Below are 14,983 nucleotides of genomic sequence, written 5' to 3' on the forward strand. Positions count from 1 at the left end.
CTTAGATGGTAGTCCTCTCCCCAGTATCAGATGTGAGACACTACCTTTAACCCTCACAGTATCTGGTAACCACAGTGAGACCATTTCCTTTTTGATTTTTCGTTCACCTTTTACACCTGTTGTTTTGGGTCATCCCTGGCTAGTATGTCATAATCCTTCTATTAATTGGTCTAGTAATTCTATCCTATCCTGGAACGTTTCTTGTCATGTGAAGTGTTTAATGTCTGCTATCCCTCCTGTTTCTTCTGTCCCCTCTACTCAGGAGGAACCTGGTGATTTGACAGGAGTGCCGGAGGAATATCATGATCTACGCACGGTCTTCAGTCGGTCCAGAGCCAACTCTCTTCCTCCTCACCGGTCGTATGATTGTTGTATTGATCTCCTTCCGGGGACCACTCCCCCTCGGGGTAGACTATACTCTCTGTCGGCTCCCGAACGTAAGGCTCTCGAGGATTATCTGTCTGTTTCTCTCGACGCCGGTACCGTGGTGCCTTCTTCCTCTCCCGCCGGAGCGGGGTTTTTCTTTGTTAAGAAGAAGGACGGTACTCTGCGCCCCTGCGTGGATTATCGAGGGCTGAATGACATAACGGTTAAGAATCGTTATCCGCTTCCCCTTATGTCGTCAGCCTTCGAGATGCTGCAGGGAGCCAGGTTCTTTACTAAGTTGGACCTTCGTAACGCTTACCATCTCGTACGCATCAGAGAGGGGGACGAGTGGAAAACGGCGTTTAACACTCCGTTAGGACATTTTGAATACCGGGTTCTGCCGTTCGGTCTCGCTAATGCTCCAGCTGTCTTTCAGGCATTAGTTAATGATGTACTGAGAGACATGCTGAACATCTTTGTTTTCGTTTACCTTGACGATATCCTGATTTTTTCACCGTCACTCGAGATTCATGTTCAGCACGTTCGACGTGTACTCCAGCGCCTTTTAGAGAATTGTCTCTACGTGAAGGCTGAGAAGTGCGCCTTTCATGTCTCCTCTGTCACATTTCTCGGTTCTGTTATTTCCGCTGAAGGCATTCAGATGGATCCCGCTAAGGTTCAGGCTGTCAGCGATTGGCCCGTTCCTAAGTCACGTGTCGAGTTACAGCGCTTTCTCGGTTTCGCTAATTTCTATCGGCGTTTCATTCGTAATTTCGGTCAAGTGGCTGCCCCTCTCACAGCTCTGACTTCTGTCAAGACTTGCTTTAAGTGGTCCGGTTCCGCCCAGGGAGCTTTTGATCTCCTCAAGAAGCGTTTTACATCCGCCCCTATCCTTGTTACTCCTGACGTCACTAAACAATTCATTGTCGAGGTTGACGCTTCAGAGGTGGGCGTGGGAGCCATTCTGTCCCAGCGCTTCCAGTCTGACGATAAGGTCCATCCTTGCGCTTACTTTTCTCATCGCCTGTCGCCATCGGAACGCAACTATGATGTGGGTAACCGCGAACTGCTCGCCATCCGCTTAGCCATAGGCGAATGGCGACAGTGGTTGGAGGGGGCGACCGTCCCTTTTGTCGTTTGGACTGACCATAAGAACCTTGAGTACATCCGTTCTGCCAAACGACTTAATGCACGTCAAGCTCGTTGGGCGTTGTTTTTCGCTCGTTTCGAGTTCGTGATTTCCTATCGCCCGGGAAATAAGAACACCAAGCCTGATGCCTTATCCCGTCTCTTTAGTTCTTCTGTGGCTTCTACCGACCCCGAGGGGATTCTCCCTGAAGGGCGTGTTGTCGGGTTGACTGTCTGGGGAATTGAGAGACAGGTAAAGCAAGCACTCACTCACACTGCGTCGCCGCGCGCTTGTCCTAGTAACCTTCTGTTCGTTCCTGTCTCTACTCGTCTGGCTGTTCTTCAGTGGGCTCATTCTGCCAAGTTAGCTGGCCACCCCGGCGTTCGGGGTACGCTTGCTTCTATTCGCCAGCGGTTTTGGTGGCCTACTCAGGAGCGGGACACGCGCCGTTTCGTGGCTGCTTGTTCGGACTGCGCGCAGACTAAGTCAGGTAACTCTCCTCCTGCCGGTCGTCTCAGACCGCTTCCCATTCCTTCTCGACCATGGTCTCACATCGCCTTAGACTTTATTACCGGTCTGCCTTCGTCTGCGGGGAAGACTGTGATTCTTACGGTTATCGATAGGTTCTCTAAGGCGGCACATTTCATTCCCCTCGCTAAGCTTCCTTCCGCTAAGGAGACGGCACAAATCATCATTGAGAATGTGTTCAGAATTCATGGTCTCCCGTTAGACGCCGTTTCAGACAGAGGCCCGCAATTCACGTCACAGTTTTGGAGGGAGTTCTGTCGTTTGATTGGTGCTTCCGTCAGTCTCTCTTCCGGGTTTCATCCCCAGTCTAACGGTCAAGCAGAAAGGGCCAATCAGTCGATTGGTCGCATATTACGCAGCCTTTCGTTTCGAAACCCTGCGTCTTGGGCAGAACAGCTCCCCTGGGCTGAGTACGCTCACAACTCGCTTCCTTCATCTGCTACCGGGCTATCTCCGTTTCAGAGTAGTCTTGGTTACCAGCCTCCTCTGTTCTCGTCCCAGCTCGCCGAGTCCAGCGTTCCCTCCGCTCAGGCTTTTGTCCAACGTTGTGAGCGCACCTGGAGGAGGGTCAGGTCTGCACTTTGCCGTTACAGGGCGCAGACTGTGAGAGCCGCCAATAAACGTAGGATTAAGAGTCCTAGGTATTGTCGCGGTCAGAGAGTGTGGCTTTCCACTCGTAACCTTCCCCTTACGACAGCTTCTCGCAAGTTGACTCCGCGGTTCATTGGTCCGTTCCGTGTCTCTCAGGTCGTCAATCCTGTCGCTGTGCGACTGCTTCTTCCGCGACATCTTCGTCGCGTCCACCCTGTCTTCCATGTCTCTTGTGTCAAGCCTTTTCTTCGCGCCCCCGTTCGTCTTCCCTCCCCCCCCCCCCGTCCTTGTCGAGGGCGCACCTATTTACAAGGTACGGAAGATCATGGACATGCGTTCTCGGGGACGTGGTCACCAGTACTTAGTGGATTGGGAGGGTTACGGCCCTGAGGAGAGGAGTTGGGTTCCATCTCGGGACGTGCTGGACCGTTCGTTGATTGATGATTTCCTTCGTTGCCGCCAGGGTTCCTCCTCGAGTGCGCCAGGAGGCGCTCGGTGAGTGGGGGGGTACTGTCATGTTTTGTCATTGATTACCATGTCTTGTCCCTGTGCTTCCCTTCTATTCGTTTCCCTCTGCTGGTCTTATTTGGTTCTTTCCCTCTTTCTATCCCTCTCTCTCCCCCTCCCTCTCTCTCTCTCTCTCGCTCTCTCTATCGTTCCGTTCCTGCTCCCAGCTGTTCCTCATTCTCCTAACTACCTCATTTACTCTTTCACACCTGTCCCCTATTTTGCCCTCTGATTAGAGTTCCTATTTCTCCCTCTGTTTTCCGCTTCTGTCCTTGTCGGATCATTGTTTGATGTTTGCTGTTCTGTGTCCTGGTTCCGCCCTGTCGTGTTTTTGCCTTCATCAGATGCTGCGTGTGAGCAGGTGTCACCTAAGAGATATCCAGGAGTATCGTTTTGTTTTAGACTGGAATAAAGACTCTGTTTATGTTAAGTCGCTTTTGGGTCCTCATTCACCAGCATAACAATTTCAATGTAATGTAACATTTAGTATTCAAAAATAATTTATGCGACTATGTGAATTTTATTGGCACAATTTTATTGTTGACTAACAATGTAGTAAAACAAGCTTATATTTCTGGTTGGATATTACATTCTATTCTTACTATTTTAATCAATGTCATTTCCTTAGAATGCTCATTAGTCTTTCAGTGTGTTATTCTTTGTTATTTTTTATTTATTTTTTCCTCTTATGTTTGTTGTGTTGTAAATATTTCTGTTTTTATTTTCATCCGTTTTTATTCATTTTTTCCTGTGAAGCCCATTGTGTTCCATGTCTGAAATGTGCTGTATAAATAAAGCTTGATTTGATTTGAACACATTGCAAAACATATTAACCCAATGACCGACCAATCAACAGACTCTTGCAAAACCAATCAACAAATATCAACAAATATGTGAAAAATCAACACATCTTGGTCCATCTTAGTATGAAAAACAGATTAAATTCAGTACATCTTCCACCGTGTCGAAATAGTATACAACTGTAGTATCACTTTTCAACCAATCCATTACATTTGTTGAAAATGAAGAAAAAAAAATTAAATCAACAATTCGTCAAAGGATTCAACTATTGAAAACTGAAACAATCAAATGGATCAAACAGATCAATCCCACTTTTCCAGCCTGCTGAAGGTGTGGTGGAGTGGTAAACACCACCCCCGGCTCTACCGGGGGCTCTAGGTGGTCTCCCACAGCTCTGCTGGTGGAGTGGTAAACACCACCCCCGGCTCTACCAGGGGCTTAAGGTGGTCTCCCGCAGCTCTGCTGGTGGAGTGGTGAACACCACCCCTGGCTCTACCAGGGGCTTGAGGTGGTCTCCCACAGCTCTGCTGGTGGAGTGGTAAACATCACCCCCGGCTCTACCAGGGGCTTGAGGTGGTCTCCCACAGCTCTGCTGATGGAGTGGTAAACACCACCCCCGGCTCCATCGGGGGCTTGAGGTGGTCTCCCACAGATTTAATAACATGTTCTAACAGAATGTAAACTTTCTGCACCCTCTTTCTCACTCAGTTAATTTCCTCCAGTTCTAATATGTGAACATGAATAAGGACATTTCAAGTTAGAATTCAACACCATGTTCTGTGGCCTTGCTGTTCCATTTCTTGACTGCCCCTGCAACACAGAAAGAAACACATTTAGTCATATTATATAAAACACTCAAAAGTATCTGCGGCCTCAAATCAAATGTATTTATAAAGCCCTTTTTACATCAGCAGATGTCACAAAGTGCTATACAGAAACCCAGCCTAAAACCCCAAACAGCAAGCAATGCAGATGTAGAAGCATGGTGGCTAGAAAGAACTCCCTAGAAAGGCTGGAACCTAGGCAGAAACATAGAGGACTCAGGCTTTGAGGTGTGGCCAGTCTCCTTCTGATTGTGCCGGGTGGATTTTATAAGAGTACATGGCCATTAAGGACAGATCGTTCTTCAAGATGTTCAAAAGTTCATAGATGACCAGCAGGGTCAAATAATAATTACAGTGATTGTAGAGGGTGCAACAGGTCAGCACCCTCAGGAGTAAATGTCAGTTGGCTTTTCATAGCTGAGCATTCTTCGATTTTTTTACCACTTCTCCCCAATTTTGTGGTACCCAATTGGTAGTTACAGTCTTGTCACATCGCTTCAACTCCTGTACGGACTCGGGAGAGGCAATGGTCGAGAGTCATGCATCCTCCGAAACACAGCCCTGCCAAGCCTCACTGCTTCTTGACACAATGCACGTTTAACCCGGAAGCCAGCTGCACCAATGTGTCAGAGGAAACACTGTACACCAGTGGAGAGATCCGGGGCTTTACCCGCAGAAAGACGTTCTGGGGCGGGCTGCGCCGCCTTGAGGCAATGCACGTGACAGAATGGTCTCCAACCCAGGATTGAACCAGTAGCCCAGTTGATCAGGGATTTGTGCATCTGGAGCCATGATAATCCCAAAACCGTGCATGAGGAGACTCAATGAGCAGGAACTGCATGGACTCACCGTGGTTACCTGACACTCGCAGATTGATAGAAATTGTACTGCCAATAGAGCGTCCGTCCAATGCCTTGGCGTCCATGGGAACGAAGAGGAGTTTTGTGGAGATACCCAGCTCAGACACCAGGGTAGTGTCCATTAAGCTCTCGTCGGCCCCAGAATCCAGAAGCATCTGGAGAGATTTAGACCGGTCACCCCACAGCAGGATACCATGGAGAGGAGTATGAGTAATGGGAGATAGGGTAGTGTCCATAAAGCTCTTAAAGCACCAGGAGAGATTTAGACCGGTCACCCCACAGCAGGATACCATGGAGAAGAGTATGAATAATGGGAGATAGGGTAGTGTCCATTAAGCTCTTAAAGCACCAGGAGAGATTTAGACCGGTCACCCCACAGCAGGATACCATGGATAAGAGTATGAATAATGGGAGATAGAGTAGTGTCCATTAAGCTCTTAAAGCACCAGGAGAGATTTAGACCGGTCACCCCACAGCAGGATACCATGGAGAGGAGTATGAGTAATGGGAGATAGGGTAGTGTCCATTAAGCTCTTAAAGCACCAGGAGAGATTTAGACCGGTCACCCAACAGCAGGATACCATGGAGAAGAGTATGAATAATGGGAGATAAGGTAGTGTCCATTAAGCTCTTAAAGCACCAGGAGAGATTTAGACCGGTCACTCCACAGCAGGATACCATGGAGAGGAGTATGAGTAATGGGAGACGGAAGACTCCCTGTATGGCCCACCGGCGTTAATGTGTTTTTCCTCTCTTGAATCTATACACCCCGTCTCTATACACCCCGTCTATACACCCCATGATGAAAAGCAAAAAACAGGTTTCTATACATTTTTGCAAATTTATAAAAAATAATTCAACTTTGTAGTGACATCACCTACCACTGGCTGGATAAAATAACCTTCAACCACAGTAACTCAACACTGTTTGCTACAGCTGAGCTATCTAAGCATGACTCATGTTTCCAAACCGAGTTCAAATATCCAACAGAGACCAATACTATCTATCCAAACATGGCCTATGTGTCCAATGTCACTGTTTCGGGCTATTTTGAAAGATTACATTTACATAAGTATTAAGACTACTCAGTACTTTGTTGAAGCACCTTTGGCAGCGATTACAGCATAGATTCTTCTTGGGTATGACGCTACAAGCTTGGCATAGCTGTATTTGGGGAGTTTCTCCCATTCTTCTCTGCAGATCCTCTCAAGCTCTGTCAGGTTGGATGGGGAGCGCCGCTGCACAGCCATGTTCAGTTCTATCCAGAGACGTTCGATCAGGTTCAAGTCCGGGCTCTGGCTCGACCACTCAAGGACATTCAGAGAGTTGTACCAAAGCCACTCCTGCGTTGACTTGGCAATGTGAGTCATTGTCCTGTTGGAAGGTGAACCTTCGCCCCAGTCTGAGGACCTGAGCGCTCTGGAACAGGTTTTCATCAAGGATCTCTCTGTACTTTGCTCCGTTCATCTTTCCATCGATCCTGACTAGTCTCCCAGTCACTGAAAAGCATCCCCACAGCATGAAGCTGCCTCCACTATACTTCACCGTTGGGATGGTGCCAGGTTTCCTCCAGACATAACACTTGGCATTCAGGCCAAAGAGTTTCATATTGGTTTCATCAGACCAGAGAATCTTGTTTCTCATGGCCTGAGAGTCTTCAGGTGTCTTTTGACAAACTCCAAGCGGGCTGTCATGTGCCTTTTACTGAGGAGTGGCTTCTGTCTGGCCACTCTACCATAAACGCCTGATTGGTGGAGTGCTGCAGAGATGGTTGTCCTTCTGGAAGGCTCTCCCATCTCCACAGAGGAACTCTGGATCTCTGTCAGAGTGACCATCGGGTTCTTGGTCACCTCCCTGACCAAGGCCCTTCTCCCCCGATTGCTCAGTTTGGCCGAGTGGCCAGCTCTAGGAAGAGTCTTGGTGGTTCCAATTTTTTTTTTCAATTATCAACGAGTAACAAGTATTTTTTAGGTTTAGGAATTTGAGTAATTAAACCTTGCGTTAGAGGGGCTAGCATACAAACTCGGTAGCACAGACTAGATTCAGTTGATGTTGAGAAATCGTGCATTGCGGGTATTTTGGAAGATATCCGGAAATAAGTGAATAAATATGTAATAACCCAACAACATAACTGTTTGTACTTAATAGGAAACCAGATCGTGACGACAACTAAAGTACTAAGTCTTTAACCACATTGTGTTGTTACATTGGTGAGTAAAAACTCATGCTTCCTACAGTTTAACTTTTTTGTCTGAAAATAAACTCTACATTTTATTTTACTGCGTAACCCACTCCAGTCAGCAGATGGCGTTTTGGGAATTTAAGATTATGATGCTTTTGGGTAATGCTGCTAGTGTGACGTATAATCTAGTGGACGGAACGCTTCTTTCAACAGCAGCAACAGTCAGTCAGACACCTCCATAGCTTGCTGGACACAATAGACGAACCAATAAAGCTCTTCAGACGCTTTCGTGTATATTAGCCACTGTGTTTTAAACCAGTTTCTGTCGTCTAGTTAGTTATCCTATTTCCTTTCACATTACGGTGTTATTGTTTTTGGTCAGCTAACGTTAGCTGGCTGGTTAAGTTATCACTAGCCTAGCTAGCTAACTAACATCCCCGACCATGAGCTCACTAAGCTACTCTCCTGCTAAAGAAGAGATCTGCTGGACGGAGAAAGAGGGTCTGTGGCTGAACATTGTCGTGAAAGAGGAGGAGGAAGATGAGGATGTCACTATACAAAAACAAGTAGAGGTCGAGGCTGTTACCGTGAAAGAAGAGAAATACGTTACAGTGAAAGAAGAGGAAGATGCGTTCAGAGTGAAAGAGGAGGAGGATGTTACAGTAAAAGGAGAGGAGGAAGAGACAGATGAGGATGCAGTTTTTGGAGTGAAAGAGGAGGAGGAGATGACTGTCACATCGAAAAAGGAGGAGGAAGAAGAGGAGGATGCTGGATATCTGGGCCCGGTTTCCCAAAGGCAACTTAAGGCATCCAATGGTTCTAACGATGAACTTAGCCGTAAGATGGTTTTGAGAAACCGTTCCCTGATTAACACTAGTAAGTACTGTCTTAAAAACAGAGGCACAAACTCTGCAGTTGTTGAACTGATGTTTGGTGTTAAAGGGGAACTCTACAGTTGTTGAACTGATGTGTGGTGTTAAAGGGGAAATCTGAAGTTGCTACATCCATATTGTGACTTTTAAATTATTTATTTATAGCCATTGATTCTTGAAGAATATAACACATGCTTCATGAGCTTAGTTCAACTGTTGTACCCCATCAGAACCCCAAATAAGCTTTTTTTACCCCAATGTTTAGAAACAATGTAAAGCAACACTGTATAGCCTCAACATGGTTAAAACTATCATGTTGATATCATGGATGGTCAGTCCTTTCATCCATAGATCTGTCTATGAATTTGAGAGTAGTTAAATCTCTCCAGCCCCATCCCTCATCTTATTACCAAAACAGTGGCAGAGTGACGCTTTGTTGTTGTTTGAACTGCAGGTTGGTTGTTTGTTGTGTGACTTTTTAAATGGGCAACCTAGGATTTAAACAGCAACAAAATGGCTGCCCAGAGACTTGGTTTGGTAAACAGCTGAGGGATGGGGGCTGGAGAAATGTAACCACTCTCAAATTCATAGAGAAAGCTATTGTAGCAACCTTAACCCTTAAACCTAGTGACCTCGTCAAGAAGTTCAGACATCTTGGCATAACAGTTATAAGGTGTTGGCTTGACAGTCACTTCTATATATCTATATACAAGCACTGGACATCCAGAAGGTCAAAATTATTGTTTTAACCAGATTTCAAGGCTATGCAGTGTTTGTTTACAAACAGTGGTGTTATAGGAGCTTATGTTTTGCCTCACAGTCTGGTGAGTGTGCGGGTAGAGTCTGGTGAGTGTGCGGGTAGAGTCTGGTGAGGGTGCTGGTAGAGTCTGGTGAGGGTGCAGGTAGAGTCTGGTGAGGGTGCGGGTAGAGTCTGGTGAGGGTGCTGGTAGAGTCTGGTGAGTGTGCGGGTAGAGTCTGGTGAGGGTGGGGGTAGAGTCTGGTGAGTGTGCTGGTAGAGTGTGGTGAGTGTGCGGGTAGAGTGTGGTGAGTGTGCGGGTAGAGTGTGGTGAGTGTGCGGGTAGAGTCTGGTGAGTGTGCGGGTAGAGTCTGGTGAGTGTGCGGGTAGAGTCTGGTGAGTGTGCGGGTAGAGTCTGGTGAGGGTGCGGGTAGAGTCTGGTGAAGCATTTTTGGGGGATAAATAAATAATAAAGGGGGTCAATGTAAATAGTCCTGGTGGCCATTTTGATTAGCTGTTCAGCAGTCTCATGGTTTGGGGGTAGAAGCTGTTCAGGAGTCTCATGGTTTGGGGGTAGAAGCTGTTCAGGAGTCTCATGGTTTGGGGGTAGAAGCTGTTCAGGAGTCTCATGGTTTGGGGGTAGAAGCTGTTCAGCAGTCTCATGGTTTGGGGGTAGAAGCTGTTCAGGACCCTTTTGGTCCCAGGCTTGACATTCTGGTACTGCTTGCCGTGCGGTAGCAGAGAGAGCAGTCTCTGACATGGGTGTCTGAGGTCTTTGACCATTTTTAGGGTCTTCCTCTGACACCGCCTGGTGTAGAGGTCCTGGATGGCAGGAAGCTTGGCCCCAGTGATGTGCTGAGCCGTACGCACTACCCTCTGTAGCACCTTGCTGTCGGATGCCGAGCAGTTGCCATACCAGGCCGGTGATGCAGCCGGTCGATATGCTCTTCGAATCAAATTTTATTGGTCACATATTTAGCAGATGTTATTGCGGGTGTAGAGAAAATGCTTGTGTTCCTAGCTCCAACAGTGCAGTAATATCTAACAATACATACATCTAAAAGTAAAATAATGGAATTAAGAAATATATAAAATATTAGGACAAATACAGTAGAATAGAATACGGTAAATACATTTGAAATGAGTAAAGCAGTGTGTTAACATTATTAAAGTGACCAGTGATTCCATGTCTATGTCTTTAGGGCAGCAGCCTCTAAGGTGCAGGGCTGAGTTACATTATTAAAGTGACCAGTGATTCCATGTCTATGTCTTTAGGGCAGCAGCCTCTAAGGTGCAGGGTTGAGTAACCGGGTGGAAGCCAGCTAGTGATCGCTGTTTAACAGTCTAGTGGCCTTGAGATAGAAGCTGTTTTTCAGTTTCTCGGTCCCAGCTTTGATGTACCTGTACTGACCTCGCCTTCTGGATGATAGCGGGGTGAACAGGCAGTGGCTCGGGTGGTTGTTGTCCTTGATTATCTTTTTGGCCTTCCTGTGACATCGGGTGCTGTAGATGTCCTGGAGGGCAGGCAGTGTGAATCCCGGTGATGCGTTGAGCAGACCTCACTACCCTCTGGAGAGCCTTACGGTTGCGGGCGGTGCAGTTGCCGTACCAGGCGGTGATACAGCCCGAAAGGATGCTCTCAATTGTGCATCTGTAGAAGTTAGTGAGTGTTTTTGGTGACAAGCCACATTTTTTCAGCATCCTGAGGTTGAAGAGGCGCTGTTGTGCCTTCTTCACCACACTGTCTGTGTCGGTGGACCATTTCTGATTGTCAGTGATGTGTACGCCGAGGAACTTAAAACTTTCCACCATTTCAATGGGGCACCTGTAGAACCTTTTTGAGAATCTGAGGACCCATGCCAAATCTTTTCAGTCTCCCGGATAGGCTTTGTTGTGCCCTCTTCACGACTGTCTTGGTGTGTTTTGTCGATGTGAATGGGGGCATGTTCGGCCCTACGTTTCCTGTAGTCCACGATCAGCTCCTTTGCCCACGTTGAGGAAGAGGTTGTTGTGCTGGCACCACACTGCCAGGTCTCTAACCTCCTCCCTATAGCCTGTCTCATCGTCATCGGTGATCAGGCCTACCACCGTCGTGTTGTCGGCCAACTTAATGATGGTGTTGGAGTGTTGCGCGGCCAGGCAGTTGTGGATGAACAGGAAGTAGAGGACGGGACTGAGCTCCCGTGTTGAGGATCAGTTCAGCGGATGTGTTTAAAAAATATATATATTATTAAAACAATCCGCTCAACATTTACATTACATTTAGTCATCTTGCAGACTCCTGTCCAGAGCGACCAGGGTCAAGCGTCCCAAGGGAACGTCGACAGATCTCTCACCAAGCTCCTGTTGGCCGCCGGCCCAAGCTCCCAACCACCAGGTCACAAACCATCCAATCCCAGAGAGCCATCCGAGAACCACATCTCCCCCAGGGTCCTTAGCTTAGTGATAAGCTTTGAGGGCACTATGGTGTTGAACGCTGAGCTGTATTCAATGAACAGCATTCTCACGTAGGTGTTCCTTTTGTCCAGGTGGGAAAGGGCAGTGTGGATTGCAATAGAGATTGCATCATCTGTGGATCTGTTAGTGTGATATGCAATTTGGAGTGGGTCTAAGGTTTCTGGGATGATGGTGCTGATGGTGCTGATGTGAGCCATGGCCAGCCTTTCAAAGCATTTCATAGCTACAGATGTGTGCTACAGGTCGGTAGTCATTTAGACCGGTTACCTTGGTGTTCTTGGGCACAGGGACCATGAACCATGACAGTATCAGCCCCCTCCCCCCGGTGACTGACCTCGGGAAGCAACCTGGAGATGTCCTGAACTTTGACCCCAGGAAACCACAAAGTCTTTGCCCCAGGTACAGATATATGAACTCCTTATCATAATCGCCAGAATGATCCGGCCACTGCCATGTCTCGAAGCTGATTGCGAGGCCAGAGCCACAGAACTCACCTGAGAAAAGGGCTGCTGAGACGCTGGCTGTGTGCAGGACACAACAGCCAAAGGAACAGAGCTCTGATTCAGAGGGCACAGCCAAGCGGAGGGGGCAGCGGAGGACCAGGCAGTTGATTGACTAGGACAGGGAGATGTAGCTGGAGTGACATCCACAACCATGGAGGGAACACCCAAGCACCTGGCAGAAGACAGCTGCTATGAGACTCGAAATTGAGCTCAGGTGCATCCTGTTTCTATTGATCATGCTTGAGATGTTTCTACAACTTGATTGGAGTCCACCTGTGGTATATTCAATTGATTGGACATGATTTGGAAAGGCACACACCTGTCTATGTAAGGTCCCACAGTTGACAGTGCAATGTCAGAGCAAAAACCATGCCACGAGGTCGAACAAATTGTCCGTAAAGCTCTGGGACAGGATTGTGTCGAGGCACAGATCTGGGCAAGGGTACCAAAACATTTCTGCAACATTGAAGGTCCCCAAGAACACAGTGGCCTCCATCATTCTTTATATGAAACAAGTTAAGAACCACAAAGACTCTTCCAAGAGCTGGCCGCTCAAGGATGCTCAATTTCACTTCTGTTTTAAGACAAGTGTTAAATAAGTTTGGACACAACATCATGGGCATCACCTTTTAGTTAAAATAAACAGTGGATTTCTGCTGTTGTGGGCCTTTAACCATCTGTCTGACTTTGTTGTTCACACAGGAGAGAGACGGGACTATTGTGGATCCTCTGGGGAGTCTACAGGAGAGAGACGTGACTATTGTGGATCCTCTGGGGAGCCTCAACAACATGAAGCTGAGGAGGCAGAGAAGAGTCTCTCCACATCAGAACACCTCAAACACCAGCGGAGACCCACCGGGAAGAAATCTCACCACTGCTCTGACTGTGGGAAGAGATTCCCCTCTTCAGCAGACCTCAAAAGACATCAGAGAATCCATACAGGAGAAAAACCTAATAGCTGTGATCAATGTGGGAAGAGTTTTAGTGTTACAAGCAGCCTGAAAGCACACCAGAAAACACACACAGGAGAGAAATCGTATAGCTGTGATCAATGTGGGAAGAGTTTTGTTACATCTAGCAGTCTGACTATACACCAGAGAATACACACTGGAGAGAAACCTTATAGCTGTGTTCAATGTGGGAAGAGTTTTAATGTTCCAAGCAGCCTAAAAACACATCAGAGAACACACACAGGAGATAGACCGTATAGCTGTAGTCAATGTGGGAAAAGTTTTGCTTCATCTAGCCAGCTGACTATTCACGAGAGAACACACACAGGAGAGAAACCTTATAGCTGTAGTCAATGTGAGAAGAGGTTTACTCACTCAAGCAACCTGATGGTACATTTGAGAACACACACAGGAGAGAAACCTTATAGCTGTGATCAATGTGGCAAGAGTTTTGTTACATCTAGCTGTCTGACTATGCACCAGAGAATACACACTGGAGAGAAACCTTTTAGCTGCACTCAATGTGGGAAAAGTTTCACTCAGGCAAATATCCTGATAGCACACCGGAGAACTCACACAGGAGAGAAACCTTATAGCTGTGATCAATGTGGCAAGAGTTACTCTGGTAAAAGAGCAATGATAAAACATCAGAAAGTACATACATGAAGGAGTTGTTTCATGATATCAATGAAATAATGTCACAATGTAGAATGTTTTAACATTGTAGTAGGAGTATTTTAATGATGTCACAATGTAGAATGTTTTACCATTGTAGTAGGAGTATTTTAATGATGTCACAATGTAGAATGTTTTAACATTGTAGTAGGAGTACTTTAATGATGTCACAATGTAGAATGTTTTACCATTGTAGTAGGAGTATTTTAATGATGTCACAATGTAGAATGTTTTACCATTGTAGTAGGAGTATTTTAATGATGTCACAATGTAGAACCCTAAATGTTTGCCCCCTGTTCTATTGATTTGGACATGATATGGATATTAGCCTCAGGGGGAAAATCCAGGCTCTGAAATGAAAGAGTACTATTTATGTGATAAACATCAAGTGTTGTGTTAGACTTACCTCGTCGGTGACCCACTTGAATCAAAATGCAACACTTAAAAATGTAGCGAACTGTTTTCTACAAATTGTCCTCTAACCATTGATGTACACATTATTCCCAGATTCTGTGTGGTTTGTTTAGCTGTGTTAACAGGACGTGAAACCTCATCTCCTCCCTCTCGCACAATTGATTTCAACATGATATCGATGAGTGATCACAAATAAGTGTTGCGTTCCTTTGTTTAGCGACCCCTACATTTAAATGCATCACTCCAAAATGTAGCTGACTGTCTTCTGCAGGTTGTCCTCTAACCAGTGAGGTTAAAGATATCTCCCATTTCCATGTGTTTTTTAGTTGTGTTAGCTTCAAAAGCATGTACATTCTGAGTTCTCCCCTAATAGATATCAGTGATTTATTGCCTCTTGTTGTTTCTGGAAATTGGTTATTGATTCAGATTCGGTTAAAACTGTGTTTTGACATTGGGGCTATCCCACCTAGCAAAGACTATTCTGACATCCAATCTAAATTCGGTTTTGGTTGAAGTTGACATTTATTTGTAAGTACGTATTTTTCAGGTCGTTGTTTCGACGACTTGAAAACAACTTAGTTTCAACAT

General features: G+C 46.4%; 1 protein-coding gene across 1 annotated transcript in view; it reads left to right on the forward strand.

Moving 5' to 3' along the window:
• The window catches only part of LOC129839195 (zinc finger protein 271-like), a 42,685-nt gene extending 27,901 nt beyond the window's left edge, over window positions 1–14,784 (forward strand). Inside the window, exons 3-4 of the mRNA XM_055906503.1 lie at window positions 8,217–8,664; window positions 13,059–14,784. Of these exons, the coding sequence (XP_055762478.1) occupies window positions 8,217–8,664; window positions 13,059–13,972 (1,362 nt within the window). The 3' untranslated portion in view covers window positions 13,973–14,784. The remainder of the gene's footprint in view (window positions 1–8,216; window positions 8,665–13,058) is intronic.
• Window positions 14,785–14,983: the final 199 nt, after the last annotated feature.

The sequence above is a fragment of the Salvelinus fontinalis genome, chromosome 40, assembly GCF_029448725.1.
Source record: "Salvelinus fontinalis isolate EN_2023a chromosome 40, ASM2944872v1, whole genome shotgun sequence".
In the NCBI taxonomy this organism is placed as follows: Eukaryota; Metazoa; Chordata; class Actinopteri; order Salmoniformes; family Salmonidae; genus Salvelinus; species Salvelinus fontinalis.